Here is a 25,262-nt window from a genome sequence, read left to right as displayed (position 1 = left end):
CAATCCCCCCTAAACCTCCTGCCCCTCACCTTGAACTTATGTCCCCTTGTGACTGACCCTTCAACTAAGGGGAACTGCTGCTCCCTATCCACCCTGTCCATGCCCCTCATAATCTTGTACACCTCGATCAGGTCACCCCTCAGTCTTCTCTGCTCCAACGAAAACAACCCAAGTCTGTCCAACCTCTCTTCATAACTTAAATATTTCATCCCAGGCAACATCCTGGTGAATATCCTCTGCACCCCCTCCAGTGCAATCACATCCTTCCTATAATGTGGCGACAAGAACTGCACACAGTACTCCAGCTGTGGCCTCACCAAGGTTCTATACAACTCCAACATGACCTCCCTACTTTTGTAATCTATGCCTCGATTGATAAAGGCAAGTGTCCCATATGCCTTTTTCACCACCCCACTAACATGCCCCTCTGCCTTCAGAGATTTATGGACACACGAGCCAAGGTTCCTTTGTTCCTCAGAACTTCCTAGTGTCATGCCGTTCATTTAATACTTCCTTGTCAAATTAATACTTCCAAAGTGTATCACCTCACACTTTTCAGGGTTAAATTCCATCTGCCACTTATCTGCCCATTTGACCATCCCGTCTATATCTTCCTGTAGCCCAAGACACTCAACCTCACTGTTAACCACCCGGCTAATCTTTGTGTCATCCCCAAACTTACTAAACCTACCCCCCACATAGTCATCTGTGTGGTTTATATAAATGACAAATAATAGGGGACTGAGTACAGATCCCTGTGATACGCCACTGGACACTGGCTTCCAGTCACTAAAGCATCCTTCTGTCATCACCCTCTGTCTCCTACAACTAAGCCAATTTTGAATCCACCTTATAAAATTACCCTGTATCCCATGTGCCTTTGCCTTCTTTATAAGACTCCCATGTGGGACCTTGTCAAAGGCTTTGCTGAAATCCATATAAACTACATCAACTGCACTACCCTCATCTACACACCTGGTCACCTCCTCAAAAAATTCAATCAAATTTGTTAGGCATGACCTCCCTCTGATAAAGCCATGTTGACTATCCCTGATCAAACCTTGCCTCTTCAAGTGGAGATAGATACTCTCCTTCAGAACATTCTCCAATAGTTTCCCTACCACTGACGTGAGACTCACTGGCCTGTTGTTCCCTGGCTTATCTCTACAACCCTTCTTAAATAGCGGAACCACATTAGCTGTTCTCCAGTCCACTGGCACCTCCCCCGTGGCCAGAGAGGAATTAAAAATTTGGGTCAGAGCCCCTGCGATCCCCTCCCTTGCCTCCCTCAGCAGTCTGGGACACAAATCATCTGGACCTGGAGATTTGTCCACTTTTAAGCCTGCCAACACCTCCAATACCTTGTCACTCCCTATATCAATTTGCTTAAAAACCTCGCAGTCTCTCTCCCTGAGTGCGATACCTTCATCCTCATTCTCTTGGGTGAAGGTTAAAACATTTTATTTTCCTGATATTTTATTGAATTATTTTTACATTTTTATAGAAACAACGAATCAAAGACAGAAAGTTGAATGGTTGACCCAAGGTGGATTCTCCATTTTTTTTTTCTTGAGACCTCTAATTGAATAAAAGTTCTGATCTGATTTGCTGTGCAATTAAATGAGTTAATGTGCTTGAGAAAGAGAGTTTAGAAAATGACATGCATTATTACCTTGATTATTTGCCTTCAGTTCGCAGACTTCTATTAAAGTATACAGGTTGAAAAAAATCACAACTACATGATTTACACCAGCCAATGATTTAAACTGGCCAATGATAGAGTTCATAGTAGTGGATTAGGTATGTCATTCAGTGCAAAAACACTGCCCAGAATAGGTGTATCATGCTGTCACCTATTATGTGATTTTGATGCCAAGAAGAGATAAATCCATCAGTTATCACACATGGCAATCTTGAACCTTTGTTACCTTTAATACGATTTCAAATGTAAACATACTAGTGAAGACATAATCTGCATAGCCTAGGATCTGTAAAGTAAGCAAATATTTAAACGTTTTATTTTACATAAGATTTCATTAAGGCAGGAGAAGCAAACAGCGTATTACCTTGAACAGGATTTCAACAGTAAAGATGGCAGTAAAAGCATAGTCAAAGTAACCAAGAATCTGTAACGGCAGAATATAAATGTTCAGAACAATCTGGAAATAGGTCACCAAAAGTATTAGAGAATTAATATAGATTTCCAGCACCGTTGATTGATGAATGTTGTAAAACCTTCAGTCACCTTAACTAAAGGAACAGTCTCTGAAAGGAAAATGACTTGTTACTTATATGTAATTCTGTGAATCTATAATTCTATTCTAATATAATTATGACTAAGAAAACAATGGAAAAAGTAAATTAATCTTCTTTTCATTAAATCCAATGACTCATTTATTCAATATATGTCAGGTGCTATATGCATAAGAATGCGTATTTTTACCTTGATAAAAAAAAACTTTGTGAATCTTGACCTTGTGTTATATTAGATTTTTGAGTACTAAGGAAATTAAGGGATATGCAGATAGTGTGGGAAGGTGAAGTTGAGTTAGAAGATCAGCCATGATATTTCCTCTGGCTGGGGGGTCTAGAACAAGGTGTCACAGTCTCAGGATATGGGGTAGATCATTTAGGGCTGAGATGAGGAGAAGCTTCTTCATTCAGAGGGTGGAGAACCTATGGAATTCTCTACCACAGAAGGCTGTGAAGGAAAAGCCACTGAACATATTTAAGAAGGAAATAGATTTCTGTACTCTAAAGGCATCAAGGGGTATGGGGAGACGTTAAGATAGAGGATCAGCCATAATCATAGTGAATGGTGGAGCAGGCTCAAAGGCCTGAATGGCCACTCCTGTTCCTATTTTCTATGTTTCTACAATCTTAATGAACATACGAACATATGAATTAGGAACAGGAGTAGGCAATTTAACCACTTGAGCCTGCTCTGCCATTCAATAAGATCATGTCTGATCGGATTGTGGCCTGAACTTGACTTACCTTCCTATCCCCTATACCCTTTGACTTCCTTGTCAATCAAGAATCTATCTAACTCAGCCTTAAAAATATTCAATGACCCTGTTTCCACTGCTCTCTGGGGAAGACAGTCCAAAGACTCATGAGCCTTAATGAATGGCAGAGCAGGCTTGAAGGACCCAATGGCCTTTTCCAGTTCTTATTTCTTATGTTCTTATATATCAATGTTGATATGTTGGGTCATTTTAACGTAAACTGCTTGGTGGGAAAATTATGTGATCAGACTGGCCACCCATTTTGCATGTGTGAACCACATGGACTGCAGCAGTTCAAAAGTCTGGCCACCATATTTCAGGGTAATTAGGGATGAGCAATAAATGCTAGCCTCGTAAGAAATGTTCTATTTCATGATGAATATATCAAAAATATCATGTTCTACAAAAGTAAAATTCAGATATACTGAGTCAAAAATACTGTGAAACAGAAATAAATCAAATTTATGCTCAAAACCAAAGGCAAAAGAAAAAAAATGAGAACATAAATATGGAGGGGGAGAAGTAGAAGTGACAGGAGAGAGAGTGATATAACGAAAAAGAATAAAACAGAAAGGAAAATGGAGGATGGGAGAGAAGCCATATTATAATTATGGCATAAAAGTAAAGTTGTGCAATTTTTTCCTGAGGAACTTCGCACAAAAATGATTTACAGCAGATTTATGGCAAGGCATCATTACGTGTAAATTTTATTGAACATTTGTGCCACTTCTGCAATTCAGGTGCTGAAATCTTTTGCCACTTGTTTACACAGCTATATTCCAAGCAAAAGACAATTTGCAATGAATTTCCTGGATAAGATGTGAACAATGCAACCAAAAGGTTAGCTGCAGCAAGGCCCTGATATTGGGTTACTGAAATTTCTGAAGTTTGATAGCAATTTTTTAGTAAGTATTTTCCAACTGAGACGTGAACTATACTTAAACTGCTGTCAGATTCTAAGGAATATTACGGTCCCCTATCATGACTGTGGAGGGCCTGTAAAATTTTGCCGCTATACTTCCTGCTGCCTACCACTGAGCTGACCAATTTTATGGGGACTGGGTGAGACTTAGGGTGTTATGTCGCAATTTTTAGGCCAGCGGGAGGAGGTCAGGACAGCCCGGCCCCCAACTACCTCACCACAACTCCACTGGGGCCTCATCTCCTTGTCTTCCAAACCAAATTCCCTCCATCGTGGGCTCCCAGCACTTTTCTCTGTGGGACTCAATGTAATCGAAGCAGTGACCATTGTTCCCAGTGGCATTGCTGAGACCAGAGGGCTACCTGCCAACCAGATGGCCAGCAGCTCTCTTAAGATGGGAGTTCCTCACGAGATAGGGGCAAAAATTAACGTTAACTCGCTGTGGGGCAGCCATCAGGGGCAAGTGGGTGTTTCCACTGACTTTTTCAATGGGCAAGAAACCCCACCAGCAAAAAAATCCAGCCCCTAAAATTTAGGCCCCCTGCCTGCCCTCCATGAATCAGAAGGACAAAGTAGTTGGATGAGCCTCCCAATAAATGTACCTCTGTTTTGCAAAATATTGCAATGGGAACAGCAACAGCAGATACAATAGGGTCTAAGAGTGAGGTACTATGTCAGAAGAGAGCTGTCCAATATATTTCATCTTTTGGTGAAGCTGCATTTTGGCCTACTTAACCTATTTAACAACTTCAAATAATATATCACTCTAAAGGTTAAATATCACAAGGTCAAACAAAATTTGACACTGACCATATAAGGAGATATTAAGGCAGATGATCAAAAGCTTGATCAAAGATTTTTTTAATATTCTTTCACAGGATGTAGGTGTCACCGTCTAGGGCAGCATTTATTGTTTATCCCTAATTGCCCTTGAGAAGGTGGTGGTGAGCCGCCTTCTTGAACTGCTGCAGTCCATGTGGTATAGGTACACCCACAGTGCTGTTAGGAAGAGAATTATAGGATTTTGACCAGCAACAGTGAAGGAACGGTGATATAGTTCCAAGTCAGGATGGTGTGTGGCTTGGAGGGGAAGTTGCAGATGGTGGTGTTCCCATGTATCTGCTGCCCTTGTCCTTCTAAGTTATAGAGGTCACGAGTTTGGAAGCTGCTGCCCAAGGAGCCTTGGTGAGTTGCTGCAGTATATCTTGTAGATGGTACACACTGTTGCCACTGTGCACCGGTGGTGGAAGGAATTATGTTTAAGGAGGTGCAAATCAAGCAGGCTGCTTTGTTTTGGATGGTGTCAAGCTTCTTGAGTGTTGTTGGAGCCGCACTTATCCAGGCAAGTGGACAGTATTCTATCACAATCCTGATTTGTGCCTTGTAGATGTGGACAGGCTTTGGGGAGTCAGGAGATGAGTTACTCACTGCAGAATTCCCGGCCTTTGACCTGCTCTTGTAGCCACAGTATTTATATGGCTGGTCCAGTTCAGTTTCTGGTCAATGGTAACTCTCAAGACGTTGATGGTGGGGGATTCATCGATGGTCATGCCATTGAATGTCATGGGGCGATGGTCACATTCTCTCTTGCTGGAGACGGTTGCCTGCCATTTGTGTGGCTCGAATGTTACTTGCCACTTATCAGCCTAAGCCTAAATGTTGTCCAGGTCTTGATAAATATGATCACAGATGGCTTCAGTATCTGAGGAGCCACAAATGCAGCTGAACATTTTGCAATCATTAGTGAAAATTACACTTCTCACCTAATGATGGAGGGAAGTTCATTGACGAAGCAGCTAAAGATGGTTGGGTCTATGACACTATCCTGAGGAACTCCTGCAGCAATGTCCCAGGGCTGAGATGACTGACCTCCAACAACCACATCTTCCTTTGTACTTGGTATGACTCCAACCAGTGGAGAGTTTTCCCCCTGATTTCCATTGACTCCAGTTTTGCTAGGGGTCCTTGATGCCATACTCAGTCAAAAACGGTCTTGATTTCAAGGACAGTCACTTGCACCTCACCTCTTGAGTCCAACTCTTTTGTTCATGTTTGGACCAAGGCTGTAATGAGGTCAGGGACTGAGTGACCCTGGCTGAATCCAAACCGAGCATCAATGAGCAGATTATTGCTGAGTAAGTGTCACTTGATGGCACTCTCGACGATACCTTCCATCACTTTGCTGATGATCGAGAGTAGATTGATAGGGCGGTAATTGGCCGGATTGGAGTTGTCCTGCTTTTTGTGTACAGGACATACCTGGGCAATTTTGCACATAGCCAGGTAGATACCAGTGCTGTAGCTGTACTGGAACAGCTTGTCTAGGGGTGCAGCTAGTCTTGGAGCACAAGTCTTTAATACTATTGCCGGCATGTTATCAGGGCCCATAGCCTTTGCAGTATCCAGTGCCTTCAGCCATTTCTTGATATCACGTGGAATAAATCAAATTGGCTAAAGACAGGCATCTGTGATGCCAGAGACCAAAGTAGGAGGCAGAGATTGATCATCCACGTGACACTTTTGGTTGAAGTTGGTTGCAAATGCTTCAACCTTGTCTTTTGCACTGAGGTCCTCTATCATTGAGGATGGGTATATTTGTAGAGCCTCCTCTTCCAATTAGTTGTTTAATTGTCCACCACCATTCACAGCTGCGTGCGGCAGGACTGCAAGCCTTAGATCTGATCTGTTGGTTGTGGCATCACTTAGCTCTATCGCATGTTGCTTATGCTGTTTAGCATGCAAGTAGTCCTGTGTTGTAGCTTGATGAGGTTGACAGCTCATTCTTATGTGTGCCTGATGCTTCTCCTGCACTCTTCATTAAACCAGGGTTGATCCTCCAGCTTGATGGTAATGGTAGAGTGGGGGATATGCCAGACTATGACGTTACAGGTTGAGGTTGAATACAATTCTGTTACTGTTGATGGCCCACAGCGCCTCATGGATGCCCAGTTTTGGGTTGCTAGATCACTTCAAAATCTATCCCATTTAGCACAGTGGTAGTGCCACACATGATGGAGTGCGTCCTCAATGTGAGGACAGGACTTCATCTCCACAAGGACTGTGCAGTGGTCACTCCTACCAGCACTGTCATGGACAGATGTACTGCGACAGGTAGCTTGGTGAGGATGAGGTCAAGTAGGATTTTCCCTCTTGTTGGTTCCCTCACCACCTGCCGCAGACCCAGTCTAGCAGCTATGCCCTTTAGGGCTCAGCCAGCTCAGTCAGTAGTGGTGCTACTGAGCCATACTGGATGGTGGACGTTGAAGTTCCCCACCAAGAGTACATTCTGTGCCCATTCCACCCACAGTGCTTCTTCCAACTGGTGTTCAACATGGAGGAGTACTCTGGAGGACTGGGTGACCGCTTTGCAGAACACCTTCGGTCTGTCCGCAAGCATTGCCCAGACCTCCTTGTCGCTTGCCATTTCAACACTCCACCCTGCTCTCATGCCCACATGTCCGTCCTTGGCTTGCTGCATTGTTCCAGTGAAGCTCAACGCAAACTGGAGGAACAGCACCGCATCTTCCGACTAGGCACTTTACAGCCTTCCGGACTGAATATTGAGTTCAACCATTTTAGATCATGAACTCTCTCCTTCATCCCCACCCCCTTTCCGATCCCCCCCCTTTTTTTCCAATAATTTATATAGATTTTTCTTTTCCCACCTATTTCCATTATTTTTAAATGTATTCCATCCATTGTTTTATCTCTACCTTTTAGCCTTTTTTGATTCCTTCACCCCACCACACCCCAAGGGCTATCTGTACCTTGCTTGTCCTGCTTTCTACTCTTAATTAGCACATTCCTTAGATAATATCACCACCTTCAACATCTCTTTGTCCTTTTGTCTGTGTCATCTTTTGGTTATCTCCACCTATCACTGGCCCTCTATCCAGCTTACTTGTCCCATCCCCGCTTAAACCAGCTTATATTTCACCTCGCTTCTATTTTTACTTAGTTCTGTTGAAGGGTCATTCGGACTCAAAATGTTAACTGTACTCTTCTCCTCAGATGCTGCCAGACCTGCTGAGTTTTTCCAGGTATTTTTATTTTTGTTTTGGATTTCCAGCATCCGCAGTTTTTTGCTTTTATATGGAGGAGTACTGATTTGTCAGCTGAGGGGGGCACAGTAGGGGGTAATCAGCAGGAGGTTTCCTTGCCTGCGTTTGGCCTGATGCCATGAGACTTCATGGAGCCCAGAGTGAATATGGAGGAGTTGCAGGGCACTCCCTCCCAATCGTATACTACTGTGCCACTAACTCTGGTGGGTCTGTCCTGCCAGTGAGACAGGACATACCAAGGGATGGTGATGGTGGTGTCTGGGACATTGTCATTAAGGTATGATTCCATGAGTGTAACTATGTCAGGCTTCTACATGACTAGTCTGTGGGACAGCTCTCCCAATTGTGCCACAAGCCCCCAGATGTTAGTAAGGAGGACTTTGTAGGATTGACAGGACTGAATGTGCCCTTGTTGTTTCCGGTGGCCAGGTTGATGCCGGATCATAAATCCAGTTTCGGTCCTTATTGATTTTTCTGTGGAGGTTTGACATAACTGATTGGCTTGCTAGGCCATTTGAGTGGGCATTTAATAATCAACCACACTGCTGTGCGTCTGGAGTCACATGTAGGCCAGACCAGGTAAAGACTGCAGATTTCTTTCCCTATAGGACATTTCCTAACCAGGAGTCAAGTAGGTCAGCGAACACAGGAGTGATGGGTGAATGGGACTTGATACAATTTAGGACTTGGGCAGCAGGGTTTTGAATGGTCACAAGCTTATGGAGGGTAGAAACTAGGAGGTTGTCCAGGAGTGCATTGGTATTGTCAAGTCTAGAGGTAACAAAGGCATAGATGTGGGTTTCAGTCAGGCAATGCTACAGCGGTATAAATAGGCGGACTTAGGGATGGTACATCTATCTGGTAGGAAGATCATCTCGCGGTCAAAAATGACACCAAGGTTGTGAACAGTCTTGTTTAGCCTCAGATAGTTTCCAGGAGAAGAGATGGAGCCAGTAGCTAGAGAATGGAGTTTGATGTGGGGATCGAAAACAATTGCTTAGATCTTTCCAATATTCAGCTGCCAGAAAATACTGCAGGAAAATACTACTGCTACTGGATATCGGCCAAGCAGTGTGACAATTTAGAGAAAGTGTAGAGATGGAGGGAGGTGGTGGTGAGATGGAGTTGTGTGTCATACATTTGGAAACTGACACTGCTTTTGGATGACAACACCAGTATTTACGTAGGCAATGAGTCCCGCAGGAACCTTAACCTAAGTTTCCCATTGGCAAGCTCGGTGAAGACAATGGCCTAAATTTCAGTGTAAGTGAAAATCAGAAAATTCCAGCCCAATATTACAAAATATAGCATAGCGATACCCGTAGATAGAGGGATGCGAGAAGTTCCAAGAATTTTTGGCGGCCTAATCAAGTTTTCAAGGGTGAACAGGGATGGAATTTTTAACTTTCTTCCAAAATGGGTCTGAAGTTACAGCCATGCCCACCCGAAGATATTAGAAGACCTGAACCAATTTCTGTTTCAAGTTTCATTTTAAAATAATCACTGATCTATGGGTGCTAAACAGACACACTGCTATAGCTCACTGCTTGTGAAAGGGCATGCAGCCATCACCTGCATTGAGATAGCTGTAACGTCAGGGTGGTGGCTGGGAAAATGGTGAGCATGGGACAGTAGGCCACATCATTTTTGTGACAACAGCAAGAATGCTCCTGATCTTTCTAGCCCCACAAAATTTCCCCTTCAAGGATTGTTAACCAGGCTATTCAATACCTGGTTTAAATGAATTGGATGTGCACTATGCAAGCTCTGTCCACTTGTATCTGAAAACTTTAGCTGTGATCCTACAACCAGTGCAGGACTCTCATTTGCATAAGCAACTAACTGTCCCTGCCTAAAAAAGATTGGTGTGCTGCTTGCCTATTTACGGGCCCACCTTGAAATTACTTCAGATGACCTTGGGCATCCTGACGGAGACCGAGCTACCTTCTGGATTTTTAACTGCTGCGCCCATCTTCAGATTCTTGGTTGAAAGTTTTCCCATGGGGTCTGGCCACAAAAATGTTGAGAACACTGACATAATCGAAGTATGCATATGCAGGAGTTCACCTTTGCTGAACAATTTAATTATTTTACCTTATTTTATTTTAACTTTATATCAGCATCACAGATTCCTATAGATTGGAGAGCAAAGAAACATGGCCACAGAAACAGAATGCTTGTTGGGGAAATGGGGAAGGAAGAGCTTGTTGGGGGGAGGGGGGATAGTACCCTGTTGACTAGAGAAATGAAAGAGAGAGACACACACAGAGCAAGACCGAGTTGTAGGGGTCAGCACATACTGAGAGGATCAGGAGCAAGACCCATGGTTGATGTTCCCTCTGCTGCTTATGGGACATGACTTACAACCCAGGGTCAGGAAGCTGATGTCCAGATCATTTCCCAAACCCTCACTTTATTTAAATACAGATTCCGTAATTAGTGGCACTGAGTGCTGCCAGAAGGTGGGAACTGATTCTGGAGTACAATCCTCCTTAAGGCAGACGGCAGTCTTGACTGGGTTTGCCACTGCCTTGCAAGATAGAGGAGGTAGGAGGTCAGAGGGCTAGGAGTCTCATGGCGCAGACAATTGGCCAAACGACCAATGGAAAGGTAGTAGACCCACTCTGAGAAAATTAAACCTTTTTGCCAAAATAATTCCTTCAGCATAAATCACTCCCCGCATTGCACCCATTAGCTGCGCACTAACATCCACCAGGCTGTTCGGTTTTGGCATTCTATGATTTCAAAACTGTATTCCTGGTCTCTCCAGCTCAATAACAAGTTCTTCAAGGAACTTAATAGGTAGTTAATTGGAGATGAATGGTTTCCCGGCTGCCTCCACCATCATCCTATCAGTGTGTTTCAATCTATAAGAACAGCACTCTTTACCAGTGTCTGTCTCAGGGAGAGTCTTTATACAACTAGTTAGAAATGGCAGCCAACAATGCTTGCCTCATGGCAGAGTCACATGACTATGGAAAGCCAGGTGTGGGAGTTGTCACATTTTATTTACTCCCCTCTTTTCCAGCTCTTCTATCTTGTCTTTTAAGCTTGACTTGAGGGCAGCTGGAACTCTTCTCGGCAGATGCTGAATTGGTCTTACACTCTCGTCTGCTTCTAGATTATATTCTCCTAGTAGACGTCCCAACCTTGTAAACGCATCTTTGTACTCCTCTAGGATATGTTCTGCTGTCAATGGTTTTGTATGCTGTGACACGTTGTGAGTCTGTGTTCCACATGGGGGAGGTGATGGTGTAGTGGTATTGTCACTGGACTAGTAATCCAGACACCCAGCGTAATGCTCTGGCAGCCAGGTTCAAATGGTGGAATTTGAATTGAATAAAAATCTGGAATTAACGATGACTATGAAACCCTTGTCGATTATTGTAAAAACACAACTGGTTCACTAAGCCCCCTTTAGGGAAGGAAATCTGTCGTCTTTACCTGGTCTAACCTACATGTGGTTGACTCTTAAATGCCCTCTGAAATGTTGTATCAAACCACCAGTCTCAAAAAAGGAATGAAACCGGACCACCCGGCATCGACCTAGGCACCAGAAACAACAATAGCAAACTCAGCCCTGTCGACTCTGCAAAGTCCTCCTTACTAACATCTGGAGGCTGGTGCCAAAATTGGGAGAGCTGTCTCACAGACTAGTCAAGCGACAGCTTGACATATGGAATCATATCTTCCAAATAATGTCCCAGACACTGCCATCACCATCCCTGGGTATGTCCTGTCCCACTGGCAGGACAGACCCAGCAGAGGTGGTGGCACAATGGTATACAGTCAGGAGTTGCCCTGGGAGTCCTTAAGACCGACTGCAGACCACATGAAGTCTCATGGGCAAGGAAACCTCCTGATGATTACCACATACCACCCTCTCTCAGCTGATGAATCAGTGCTCCTCCATGTTGAACAACACTTGGAGGAAGCACTGAGGGTGGCAAGAGCGCAGAATGTGCTCTGGGTGGGGGACTTCGAGGTCCATCACCAAGAGTGGCTCAGTAGCTCAGTAGACGACTACTGACTGAGCTAGCCGAGTCCTAAAGTTCATGGCTGGGCCTGTGGCAGGTGGTGAGGGAACCAACAAGAGGGAAAAACATACTTGACCTCATCCTCAACTACCTGCCTGCCACAGATGCATCTGTCCATGACAGTATCGGTAGGAGTGACCACTGCACAGTCTTTGTAGAGACAAAGTCCCGCCTTCACATTGAGTATACCCTCCATTATGTTGTGTGGCACTATCACCGTGCTAAATGGGATAGGTTTCGAACAGATCTAGCAACTCTAGAATGGGCATCCATGAGGCACTGTGGACCATCAGCAGCAGCAGAATTGTACTCAACCACAATCTGTGAACTCATGGCCCAGCATTTCCCCCAAGCTACCATTACCATCAAGCCAGTGGATCAACCCTGCTTCAATGAAGAGTGCAGGAAAGCATGGCAGGAGCAGCACCAGGCTTACGTAAAAATGAGGTGTCAACCTGGTGAAGCTCTAACACAGTACCACTTGTGTGGCAAACAGCATAAGCAGCAAGTGATAGACAGCTAAGCGATCCCACAACCAACGGATCAGATTGAAGCTCTGCAGTCCTGTCACATCCAGTCGTGAATGGTGATGGACAATTCAACAACTCACTGGAGGAGGAGGCTCCACAAATATCCCCATCCTCAATGATGAGGGAGCCCAACACATCAGTGCAAAAGATAAGGCTGAAGCATTTGCTACAATCTTCAGCCAGAAGTGCCAAGTGGATGATCCATCTCGATCTCCAGAGGTCCCCAGCATCACAATTGCCAGTCTTCAGCCAATTCAATTCACTCCATGTGATATCAAGAAAACAGCTGAAGGCTTAGCTCTGTCTATCACTTGCTGCTTATGCTGGTTAGCACGCAAGTAGTCCTGTGTTATAGCTTCACCAGGTTGACACCTCATTTTTAGGTATGCCTGGTACTGCTCCTGGCATGCATTCTTCATTTTACCAGGGTTGATCCACTGATAGTGCAAAGGCTATGGGCCCTGACAATATTTCGGCAATAGTACTGAAGACGTGCTCCAGAACTTGCCTTGCCAAGCTGTTTCAGTAGAGCTACAACACTAGCATCTACCCGGCTATGTGCAAAATTGCCCAGGTATGTCCTGTACACAAAAGGCAGGGCAAATCCAACTAGCCAATTACCACCCATCAGCCTACTCTCGATCATCAGTAAAGTAATGGAAGGGGTCATTAACAGTGCAATCAAGCAGCACTTGCTTAGCAATAACCTGGTCACTGATGCCCAGTTTGGGTTCTGCCACACAGCTCCTGACCACATTACAGCATTGGTTGAAACATAGACAAAAGAGCTGAGCTCCCGAGGTGAGGTGAGAGTGACTGCCCTTGTCACCAAGGCTGCATTTGACCAAGTGTGGCATCAAGGAACCCGAGCAAAACTGGAGTCAATGGGAATCAGGGGAAAATCTCCACTGGTCAAAGTCATACCTAACACAAAGGAAGCTGGTTGCGGTTGTTGGAGGTCAGCCATCTCAGCTCCAAGACATCACTGCAGGACTTCCTAAGGTAATGTCCTTGGCCCAACCATCTTCAGCTGCTTCATCAATGACCTTTCTTCCATCCTAAGGTCAGGAGTGGGGATGTTCACTGATGATTGCACAATGTTCAGCAGCATTCACGACTCCTCAGATACTGAGGGAGTCCTTGTCCAAATGCAGCAAGACCTGGACAATATTAAGGCTTGTGCTGACAAATGGTAAATAACATTCGTGCCACACAAGAGACAATCTAACCATCGCCCCTGGCATTACCATCACTGAATCCCCCACTATCAACATCCTGGGGGTTACCATTGACCAGAAACTGAACTGGACTAGCCATATAAATACTGTGGCTGCAAGAGCAGCTTGGAGGCTAGGAATCCTCTGACGAGTAACTTACCTCCTGACTCCCCAAAGCCTATCTACCAACTACAAGGCACATGTCAGAAGTGTGGTGGAATACACCCCACTTGCCTGGATGAGTGCAGCTCCCACAACACTCAAGAAGCTTGACACTGTCCAGGACAAAGCAGCCAGCTTGATTGGCACACATCCACAAACGTTCACTCCCTCCACCAACGACGCACAGTGGCAGCAGTGTCTACCGAATGCACTGCAGGAATTCACCAAGGCTCCTTAGACAGCACCTTCCAAACCCAAGACCACTACCATCCAGAAAGACAACAGCAGCAGATACATGGGAACACTGCCACCTCGAAGTTCCCCTCCAAGTCACTCACCATCCTGACTTGGAAATATATCACCGTTCCTTCACTGTCACTGGGTCAAAATCCTGGAACTCCCTTCCTAGCAACACTGTGGGTAGACCTACACCACATGGGCTGCAGCGGTTAAGAAGGCAGCTCACCTCCATCTTCTCAAGGGCAACTAGGGATGGGCAATAAATGTTGGCCTAGCCAGCGAAGACCACATCCTTTGAATGAATAAAAAAAAGTGTCTGGCAATCCTTCTTTTCCTGTGCTTGCTGACTTCCGCAGTATTTACATCCAGCTCTTTGTCTGCGATTGCCTTGTTCTTTTGGCTTGAACTGTCTCTCAGCATAATATATCTCCTGGTCTGCTCTGCCATACATTAGCTCTAGCTGATGTTTCACAACTTCCGCAATTCGACACACATCTATCACTTTCTTTAGTGTCAGTTTCTCATCTTTCAGTAGACTCTCTCTCACTGAGTGGTCTCTCATGCCTAAGATTAGTCTATCTTTAATTGGATCGCCTTTTAGCTGTCCGAATTCACATGATTGTGAAAGCTGCATTACTGTTGTCACGTACCGTTGAATGGTCTCGTTTTCACTCTGAACTCTAGTGTTGAATACGTAACGTTTCATACGAAACATTCACTCGGGGTTAAAAATGTACGTTCAAGGCATTCAAAATCTCTGTTGTCTTTTTTCTTTGCTCATCAATTAGATTTAAGGTCGTATACACTTTGTAGCAGTCCTTCCCCAGCAGTATTAACAGTGCGGCTACTCTTATCGGTTCAGGCTTCTTCACTAAGCCTGTTGCAATCTCATAGTTTTGCCATTCTAAGCGAAAAAACTGTCAATTCTGCAATATATCACCATTCATTTTGACTGGAAATGGAATTGGAAAGTTTACAAAGTTTGCCATGTTCACTCACCCCATATTTTTAGCAGCTTTCTGCAGATTTGTACTTTTCTGTATGCTTTTCTGAGCTGTATCTCACTTGCAGCCTTTGTCTGATTTCCTTTGTCCTTTTCAGCTGCATGTTTGTAGATTTGAACCTGTGTTCCTGGATTCTCAGTGTCTTCTCTGCACCTTTTCCTGGGTTCAAAAATCTATTTTGTCTCTATCCTGAGCACCATGTTTCAATGTATAAGGACCATCTTCACCAGTGTTTGTCTCAATGAGAGTCTTTATTCAACTAGTTAGAAATGGCAGCCTACAATGCTTGCCTCATGGCAGAGTCATAGGACTATAGCCAACCAGATAGTTCACTGGTAATACACTTGGTAAGACTGCATTTCCAAAACTCAAACACAGTACATCCCAGAGGCATCAGAACACTGACATGAAAATCAAGCACATGGTGCCAGCTGTAGCTAAGTTGGTTGCAACTTGCCTCCGACTCTACAGGTTGTGGGGCACATGTCCCATTCCAGAGACCTAGACATGAAAATCTAGGCTGACACTCCACAGCAGTACTAAGGGAGTGCTGCACCATCAGAGATGACTTTCAGATGAGACATTAAACCAAGGCCCATCTGTTCTCTCAGATGGAAATGAAAGTCACCATAATCCCAGAGGACCATAGGCTGCTCTCTCATCAGGGAGAGAGATGACTACTGGTGACTTTAACCTAAGGGTCACCACACTTCAGGCGAGGGGTGAGGTAAGAAGGCGGGGCCTTCATGGATGACCTCAGCCGGTACGGAAATTGAATCTGTGCTGTTGGCGTCACTCTGTATCACAAACCCACCGTCCAGCCAACTGAGTTGGAAGCTGGGAGTAAAAGATCACATGGCACTGTTTTGAAGAATAGCAGGAGAGTTGTTCCTGGTGCCTTGGTCAATATTTATCCTTCAATCAACATTACTAAAAAACAATTTATCTAGACATTATCATGTTGTTTTTCCTGAGAGTTTGTTGTGTGTAAATTGGCTGCCGCATTTCCTAAAGCACAATGGCAACTACACTTCAAAAGTATTTTGCTGTGTTGTGACCAGTCCCAGGGCGAGGTTCCCCCAATTTATGATCCCGGACGAGGTACCCCATATTGTTGTGCTCCCGCGTGAGGAGGGATGGACTGGCTCCCTTTCTTTATTCAACCCCCTCGGTTGGTCACAATAAGGTTAATTTAAAAAGGATCCCTTCCCTGTGAATACCTTTTCCCAGTCCAAATGTATTTATGTTTTAAAAGGAGCCAATTTACCCAGGCTGTCTTGAGTCAAAGAAAGAGTGAGTTTATTAGTCACTAAAGATGAGAAAAAAATAATAAAAAAAGCAACACACATTCACACAGATTAGAAACAAGAAATTGAGTCCAAAAGTAAAAGTTAAAATGATATACAAATCAGTCCTTTGGCTTGTCCGTGAGGAGTAGATGGTGAAACGTTGTGGCCTTTAAGTTGGGGTAATTCCGGTAGCGCTGATTTTGGCAGTTGAGCAGTTGGTTTTGGAGATTCTTGGTTCTGCAGGTTAGCTGAAAGGAGTTGCCCTGTTTCCTTTCAACTGTAGCTTTGCTGACTTGCAATTTGTTTCCAGTAATCAGAGAGAGAGAGTTTTTTTTACCTGCAAGCACAGAGATGTCCAGTTGGTGTTCTTCAGCTGTGATCTTCACAGCACACAAACACCAGAACAGAACACCAGGCCAGCACACAGAACTAGGGTTGCACTTGGCTTTTTAAAACCCCATTTCCTTGTGTGTTCCTGGAAGGGAAAAACAAGCATGTCTTTCATCCAGATCTGTTTTCTTTTCAATTCAGTTCATGTTCACAGTCTGGTATATAACTCAACAGGAGGTGGTTTCAGCTGAGATGGTAATCATTTTCCATTATCTCCTCAACCACAGGAGATTACAGTTCTGTTTGCATTGTATATTTTCCTTTAAAGTATCTTTGTCTGAAGTAGGCCATGTTACACCTTTTAGGTGCGACATTCTGTTCCCTCTGAACTGGTTGGTCAAGTAATCACATAGGAATTTTCCAGCAAGTAGTTACCTTACAAGCAAAAGGGGCTGAGACTGTATGTCCTTTTTAAAAAACACATCTTACTTAAAAGTTCAATATGTCCATAAGTATTTCAGGGATAGGATCATGGTCATGACAGCTGGTTGTAAAGCACTTTGGGATGTCCTGAAATTGTGAAAGGTGCTATATTAATTGAAAGTCTTTTATTTTATTTTTTTCTCTCTCCATCCTGGGGTCACTGGTTATTGATCAGGAGCAAGTATCCTGGGTGCTGTTTTCTATCTCTATCATAGGTCAGTTGTTGGAGATCAAGTTCACTGTCAGTTTGCTGACCCTTCCCAGATTGTCCGGCAGTCTCTAGAAATGGAAAATGCATTGCCCAGGCACTGCTGGTAGCAACTTGAAAGAAAAGCAGAATTCACACTTTGCATTCAAGTCTGTTGTTTACGCTTATGCACTTTCTTTGCCTGCTCACAGGGTCGCTTCCTACTTCCATGCTTCTTGTACATTAGCTGCTGACGCAAACGGTAAGCAAAGATACTAGACTACTGGGACCCAGCATTTATAAGGTAAATGCAATAAAATTGGCAAATGTGGTTAACTGTCATATCATCAAATGCAGTGAAATCAGTATCATGTGATCAGATGTCACATGATTAAGTATTATGTGATCAAACCTCCAGTATTATCTCCAAAGAGATATTCTCTAGCCAAACTTTGTCCTATATTCATCCAGAGTCCACATCATTTGTACTTGCAGAAGTAGCTGCAAGAGAGCAATCAAGAGGAATTTAGCCCAATTTGAGGTCACTTATACTATCCATTTCCACCAGGAATGCTGACCCTACTGGATTATCCAAGAATCTATCAGAATGGAAGACTGATTTTCCAAACATTGCTGTTAGCAGCTCAGGAAAACACAACTTCACATTTGCACTTCATGCCTGCACACTTTCAGGTCTTGGCCTGCCTCCAGCTTTGCCTACAGGTAGTTGGAACATATTTGCCACACTGTACATCAAGGATGGGGCAAGTACGCTGGTGAGAAACTACTTGCCCAATGGCTTGTGCACCAACAGGCCATTCCTAAACTGCACCAAAGCAGCGCTGGCCTCCCTGTGCCTCAGTGATGACAGGCAATTCCTGGGCTGGCCAAGCTTCCACCTGAAATTTAAACGGATCTACTCAATTCACGCAAAACAAGAAAGAATTGAAATCAGTGACTTTCAGCTGTCACATATCAGAAATGTCAGTAACGTGCCTCTTAAAGGGATAACATATATGTAAATAATCCCATATGAAAAGTTGAATTCATTCTTTCACATATATTCAATATATTAATTTCCCTTTTTGAGTATTTTTGTTTTTTTTCAGCCAATATTTTTCCTCCTCTCCTGAACACCAAGTCTCACTGGGGTATGGTTATTGAAGAGGGAAATTCAGTGCTATGAGGTACTACACAACTTCCCTGTGTTGGTTAAAAGTAGGCAGTAATCCAGATCATTTATGGGTACGAGACTAATTTTTGTTGAGTAAAATCACCAGCTCAAGTGTATATTGGAAATTCACATTTAGAAGAACTGCAATAGTTGTTACCATTTAAAGTAAAATAACTTATGCAATCTACTTACTTTATTACGAAAAGAATGATTACGTATAGGATCTTCTGCAGCCAAGGAAATGCTGCTGAGCATAATGAACACGAGGATCAGATTTGTAAAGATGTGGTGATTTATAAGTCTGTGACAAGCCACTCTGATCCTAAAGTATAAAGAATTACACGTTATTTAGTACATCATTCTTGTCTGAAGCTAAGTAAATAAAGTCATTTAATTGTGTCATGTTCAGTTACAGTTTTCTAATCCCCTTTTTGAAGTATTGTACATAACTTATCTCAGTTATTGAAAATGCTTCATCAGGGAAGAAATTCAATATTGTTGTCTTTGATGAATTCAACAATGTAATGGCCCATGTCAGATCTATACATGCATTGGGTGACTGCTAAACTTATCAGGGCCTTTTTTCCCCCAGAGGCTGCCTTAAAGAGGCATTAGGCCTTTGTGGTAACGAAGGGCCAAACACCTGTTTAAGCACTCATCTCCACTATACCGTTTAAGGACCCCTTGTAGAAATTTCTGAATGCAGATACCAGGTTTGCTCCACTTAGGTTTTCAGAAGTTTGCTGTGGCCTAACCAAAGAAAAACTTACTTTATCGTGGACTGACTAGTAGAAGGAATATTCATCTCAGCTCCACAGTACTACTGCAGGCCACTGCCAGTCCGCGATCGCACCCATCTCTCATTCTCCTTCTCCATTTCGCCCCTCTTCCAAGACTTACATGAGGGCTGCTGCCAGCAAGGCATGATGCCAAAATTCCATCCTGCTACACAGATGAGCTGTCTCTGAAGGCATGACAGATGCCAGCCACTCGCCACAATTATTACAACTGGGCCTGAAGCCCAATTCTGTTTGGCCTTAGACCTCTTTGTCTATGTGTGAGCTGGATGTGGCCATCAGTTATGTACCTGGAAACAAGCTGTGACAAGTGTAGTCCCTGTCATTCCTCAGTTCATTTTTCCTTCTTATAATGACCTTTTTTTATTTTTAAACAACTCTTTGTGGCAAGTATTGTCATCTACTGTGAGGCTCAGTGCTTCTAAACCCCATCCAAAGCAGTTCAGAATCGATAAGGAGAAAGTGCACGCAAGAGCCCGAGGTTGACTTTCAAGCATGGGTTAGTTTTTTATGAGTTTATAAAATGTCAGTTTTAAATTTTTATCATGAAGCTTATGCGTAACAAATGTGTTCTCAGACCCTTACAAATTTTTTTGACAACAAGGTAATGAAGGCAACATCCCAATTAAAATAAACAAACAGTTTGTTACTAATGTTGCACCTTCCTAATTTGCAGTGTACCTTCAAAAGACAGTTGCGCTGGTTCTTGGCTAGGGTGTAGGAGGAAAGGTTGGGAAAGGCGGGTTAGGTTGTTGGGGGGAGATAGGAAATCACGCAAAACAACATAAAAGTCAAGGTCTACAGAGTCTCCTTGACTCAATTGTTTGTGGGATCAGAGAGTAATTTTCCAGATATCCCCCCACACTCTGCTCCCCAAATTGACTTTGGATTTGTATGTTTTTTCACCTCGCCCAGGAAATTGCAAGGGCCTGGGTGAGTAGTAAATGTTTTAATTGTGAAGCATCAGGCATCACAACTGTACAGGGCAGGCTACATGTACTAGTTGGTCTCCTCTGTTCAACAATTTTGCATGTCCATAGTTTCAAAACATTAGAATGCAATAACAAAACAGGCTCTCCTCTGTTAGAATACAGCTATCATGCAATCCCACAAATATCTATCCGTATATGTATATGTTTTGTTTTACGTTTGTATTGACCTAAGAAACTGTTATGCCTTGCAGCTGCGAATAACATTAGGGAAGGGGTTGTAGGATAAGCAGGACAATTAAAAGAGAAGTAATAGGCAAAGTGGCTAAATAAATTAAATTAAAAGGTCAGCAGAAATAAGGACAGAACATCAAGCAAAGACAGCAATGTTCCTATGAGAATGTAGACTAGACACTTGAATTGAAATGTAAATGAAAGGAGCAAAGGGAGGGAACCTCTCAAAGGAATCATGAGGCCATCAAGGACATCACATCTCTACAGTATTTTTGTATTACCATAGCTGCACTGCTAACAGTCCAGGAGTGTAAAAAAACAAGATATCATGGAAGACTGGCCTAGCCTGGGTCAGCTGCTATTAGTACGTAGCATCTTTGTAACTGGACAGGTTAAATCAGGTGGAAGTCCACAATTAGGTTAAACTTGTCTCCATACACTTTGCTGTATAATAAAAGTATAAGAAAGGATTCCCGAAGCACAGAGATGGTGGAGGCTTTTGACCAGTGTCTTGGACCATCCAGCAGACATGGCCAAGGAAGGGACAGACTGACAAAGGGACAAAAGCACCCAAGGCATGGGCCGGTGTGGGTAATCTTGTGGCGATTTCGACCGCCCCCTGGGTCTAACAGGTAATATAACTCATGATTGTGCTTTGCAAACTATTGCCTGGAAACTAGAATGTATCCAGTCCCATTTATACCAAATAAGGGTCAAGGATATTAATTTGGAATGTAGAGTGAACAGATTAATTGGAAAGAATCCCTTTGGCAGGACCTGTAAATAGTAAAAATATCCAAATTCAGATTTCCCACATAAAGCTGGGGTTGAATACTCTTATTTTGCTATATCATTGATATACTCAACAATTTAAAACATGGTTATGTTTTAATGGTTAAGTAGATCTGCTTTCCTAGCATTCAGGTGATGATAATACTTTCATAAAAATAATCTGCAGATATGTCCAAGCACTAGGCATCTGAATATGGTAACCTTTAGTTTTAGAACTACTTTGTTCCCAAATGTAAGATGAATTATTTGCAATCAGTTTTTTGGTATGCACTGTTTCTTTGCATTGTTGTTTGTTTGACTATGCCCAGTAAAGTGATAGCAATGCCCATGTTGGTATTGAAGGTGAGAGCATTCACTTGCAGGACTGTTAGCGCAGGGGGCAAAGACAATTCAATGAAAGTGTTTCTCAACAATTTCTGCTGTAAAGCTGTAGCAGTTGTCAGAATTGGTGCCCTTGCTGTTCCTCGGTCACCCGCTGTTCTTCCTGCTCTTGCATTGCCGCTTCCTCCCCAGGTAGCTCTGAGGGTTGACCCCTTTGCAGGGCAAAGTTATGGAGCATATAGAAATGCACAAAAAATCTGGAAACATTTTCAGAGCTATGTTGCAGGGGACCTCCAGACCTATTCAGGCAGCTGAACATCTGTTTCAAGAGGACAATTGTTTACCCAGTCAAAGCTCTGGTAGAGGTGTGCTTCCGATTAAGCACGCCCCTGCATATGTAGTTAGGTTCTTAGATGTCATGAGCCATGTACTCAGGCAATGCCTCTTGTCCCTAAGCAGCCAAACTATGTTCCTCAAGAGATGTGAATAGAGAACTGGAAAAAGAGAAAGACATCATGACAACTGCCAGGAAAGCTGGTATCATACACCAGTTGAAAATTGTGTGTGTAGAAGTCCTTCCTTTGGTGTATATTGAGGATTCTTGATATGCCAGCACCTGGGTGAAGCCTGAGATCCTGGCGAAGGCCAGAGCTCTGTCTTTCTGTTTTGCTGCCACCATCAGAAAAGTTTTGAATTTGCTTTATTTAGCAAAGAGCACGATAGTAACCAGCAATACATTGCAAATGGGTTGCTATCATTATATCACATGTTTCAGCTTTGAATGAGCCTGAGGTGTAGAAATTCAGGACCAAAATCAGCTTCAGAACCACAGGCAATGAAGTCTGTGCCTGGTGCTGGGCTGCAGTGGGTGCTGAAGCTGGTGACATAGTAACATAGCTCTTCACAGGCTCCCTGCTGATACTGATTCACTGAACACAGTGTTTCTCAGTTAACTGGAGGGAAGATGTTCTGCTCCTCTACACTTATGTGGCATAAGGACTCATGTGCCCACCCTGCTTCTTCTCCACAGCAGCTGTTCAACTTTAGGGCCTGAATTTTTTGCTCGTTGGACGCGTGCGATCATGAAACACACATTGAGAAAGGCTCAGCACTGCCAGTGGGTGCGGGAAGAGGGCAGGAAGAGGGCAGGCGTCGATGTCACTGCAAGTGCTGGTGAGTGCTTCCAGTGAGCTCCCTAAAGGCATATAGTAGTCTGAGAATAAACAAAACAATAAAAGTGCTGCAAAATATGTTCATGCAGCACAAGCAAGCATCTGAAGGCATACCTCATAAATAAAGTCCCCAGGTATCTCTTTTTTTTATTTCTCCACGGAGATTTCATCCCGCCCTGGATCCAGGTTTGAGCAAAAATGTAAAGGCCACCTGGCTGATTGGCCCGTCCGCCAACCATAAAAGTAGATGAGCCACGAAAAATCGCTTTCAAGTGGATGAGCCACGAAAAATCACTTTCAAGTGCCTCCTACTGAGCTTAATTGCCCGCTTAATTGTGGGCGGGTGCACTTCTGACTGCTGTGTGCGCCCACCGAGCGAGATATCACGCGATGAGGATGCTCATTTTGTGGCTGGACAGGTCGGGCGCCCGCTCGCCAGTGGGACGTAAAATTCTAGCCTAGGTTTTATTTTCTGAGCTCTTTAAATCTATTGTAAACTAGTTTGTGTTGGTTAATGGATAATTAAAAAGTGAATCTATTTTTAGGCCAAGATATGGGAAGTTGAAATTAATAGATGCGGTACAAGGTTTGCAACTCAGTGCCATACAGTGGATGTAAATTCAATCCCCTCACTTGCTCAGCTCCTGATTTCAGTTGTGCCCAATATGGGATGTTAACCAGGTGCTATAGCGTCTCTCAGCAGGGGGAATAAAATCTGGAAATAGAAGCAAGAGTCCAGGTGTACAGAAGAGAAGGTAGAACTTTCCTCAAAATAAAATGGTCAATATAAAAAAAGTTGCATACTCATTTAGTATCATATATTCCTGCCTAGCAATGATAAAGTAAATTTATTCCAACCTGACACTGAAATATAATAACAGCACCAATAATAATAAATAATTTTCACTTGTAAAACCTTGATAATATATTGTTACTTCTAAAATTGATGGATGTAAAAAAAAACATTTAATTTACTATTTAGAATATAATTGAATATTCTAGTTGTTAAAGGAATTTACATTGCAGAAATATTACTGTCACAAAATTATGCTATCATCATCTCAACAAATTAGTGCTTTGATTGTATCAATTACTAAATTCCAAATATAGTTTTGAATAAAAATATGTTATGCCATACATACGGATTGGTATTACTAAATAAGAAGAAAGCACTCCCTTCTGGAATGGGCACAATTTTTTCCTTCAGGTTTAGGTCTTCCAATCTTTGAGGTCGAGGTCCAACTGGTATTTCTGGCTCATCATCATCATCTTCATTCAAATGAATAAACAAAAAACAGTCAAGCACTTGTCCTTTCTTATGGTAATAAATAAAGCTGATTTTCATCAAAGTATTTTTGAAAATCTCTCTTTTAATTAAGACTTGCACCTCCTTTCATCTGAAAAGTCATTTTCAAAACCAATATTTTCAGAACAAACGAAAACATAAGCATGCTATTTTTAATATATGATTTAATGTAGGTTGTTTACCAAAGGTTATGATTCAGCACATTTTTAATGTTTTTAATAGAACAGAATTATGTTTTTATGCACATGTTAAAATCAGAGAAATTAATACCTGCATTATTTGAGAATTGCACAATACTGTAGCTAACTATTGCTATGAGATAACGGAATAAATTTATAAGAACAAAATGAAGACCTATTGAAATTGATTATGTTTATTAAGCAAAGCACCACCTATTGGTGAAATCATTAGGTCATTAAAAATGTCAATAAAGAGCAGAATTAAAGTGCAATAAAGGATTCAGATAATATCAAAATTCCTTGCTACCTTGTAAAAAATCAAAGATATCTCGAAGAAAAGATTTGAACCTCTAAACAGTTAGCCAACAGTAGGCACAGATCAGCCATCTGATACTTGCTGCAGGAGGCCCAGTTTACTTGGAGGGCTGAACTTCATTAACATACATCTGGTGACTTGCACGCCACAAACGGATGCCCAGCTGCCGCTCACCATCTCTGAGCCAATGCAATATGGGGCAGTCGGGAAGCTGACCTGGCCAACAGAAAGAAGGTACCCTGTAGCTAGTACGCACTCTAGCTACGTTACTCCAATGTTGGAGGCAGTGGCTGTTTAAACCAGTGATGCAATGTCAATCAGGTGACTGCTTTGTCCTAGATAGTGTTGAAGAAATCTTGAATGTTGTTGGAGCTGCACCCACCCAGGCAAGTGGAAATTATTCCATCTCAATTCTGACTTGTGCCTTGTAGGTGGTAGAGGGGCTTTGGGGTGTTAGGAGATGAGCCATTCACATAAATTGCTCAGTCTCTGACCTGCTCTATAGAGACAACATTTATGTAGCTGGTCCAGTTCAGATTTTGGTCAATTATAACCCCAGAATGTTATGATGA

General features: G+C 43.0%; 1 protein-coding gene across 1 annotated transcript in view; it reads right to left on the bottom strand.

Annotated features, from left to right (window-relative positions):
- cacna1db (calcium channel, voltage-dependent, L type, alpha 1D subunit, b) overlaps positions 1-25,262 on the bottom strand; it is a 681,678-nt gene that overhangs the window by 306,984 nt on the left and 349,432 nt on the right. The window contains exons 19-21 of the mRNA XM_078543507.1: positions 24,032-24,158; positions 18,837-18,966; positions 2,067-2,126 (exon numbers count right to left, since the gene is read on the bottom strand). Of these exons, the coding sequence (XP_078399633.1) occupies positions 2,067-2,126; positions 18,837-18,966; positions 24,032-24,158 (317 nt within the window). The remainder of the gene's footprint in view (positions 1-2,066; positions 2,127-18,836; positions 18,967-24,031; positions 24,159-25,262) is intronic.

The sequence above is a fragment of the Cetorhinus maximus genome, chromosome 6 (assembly GCF_964194155.1).
Source record: "Cetorhinus maximus chromosome 6, sCetMax3.hap1.1, whole genome shotgun sequence".
Lineage (NCBI taxonomy): Eukaryota > Metazoa > Chordata > Chondrichthyes > Lamniformes > Cetorhinidae > Cetorhinus > Cetorhinus maximus.
The sequence above is the reverse complement of the archived record's forward strand: the minus strand, read 5'-3'. Positions and strand labels throughout refer to the sequence as shown.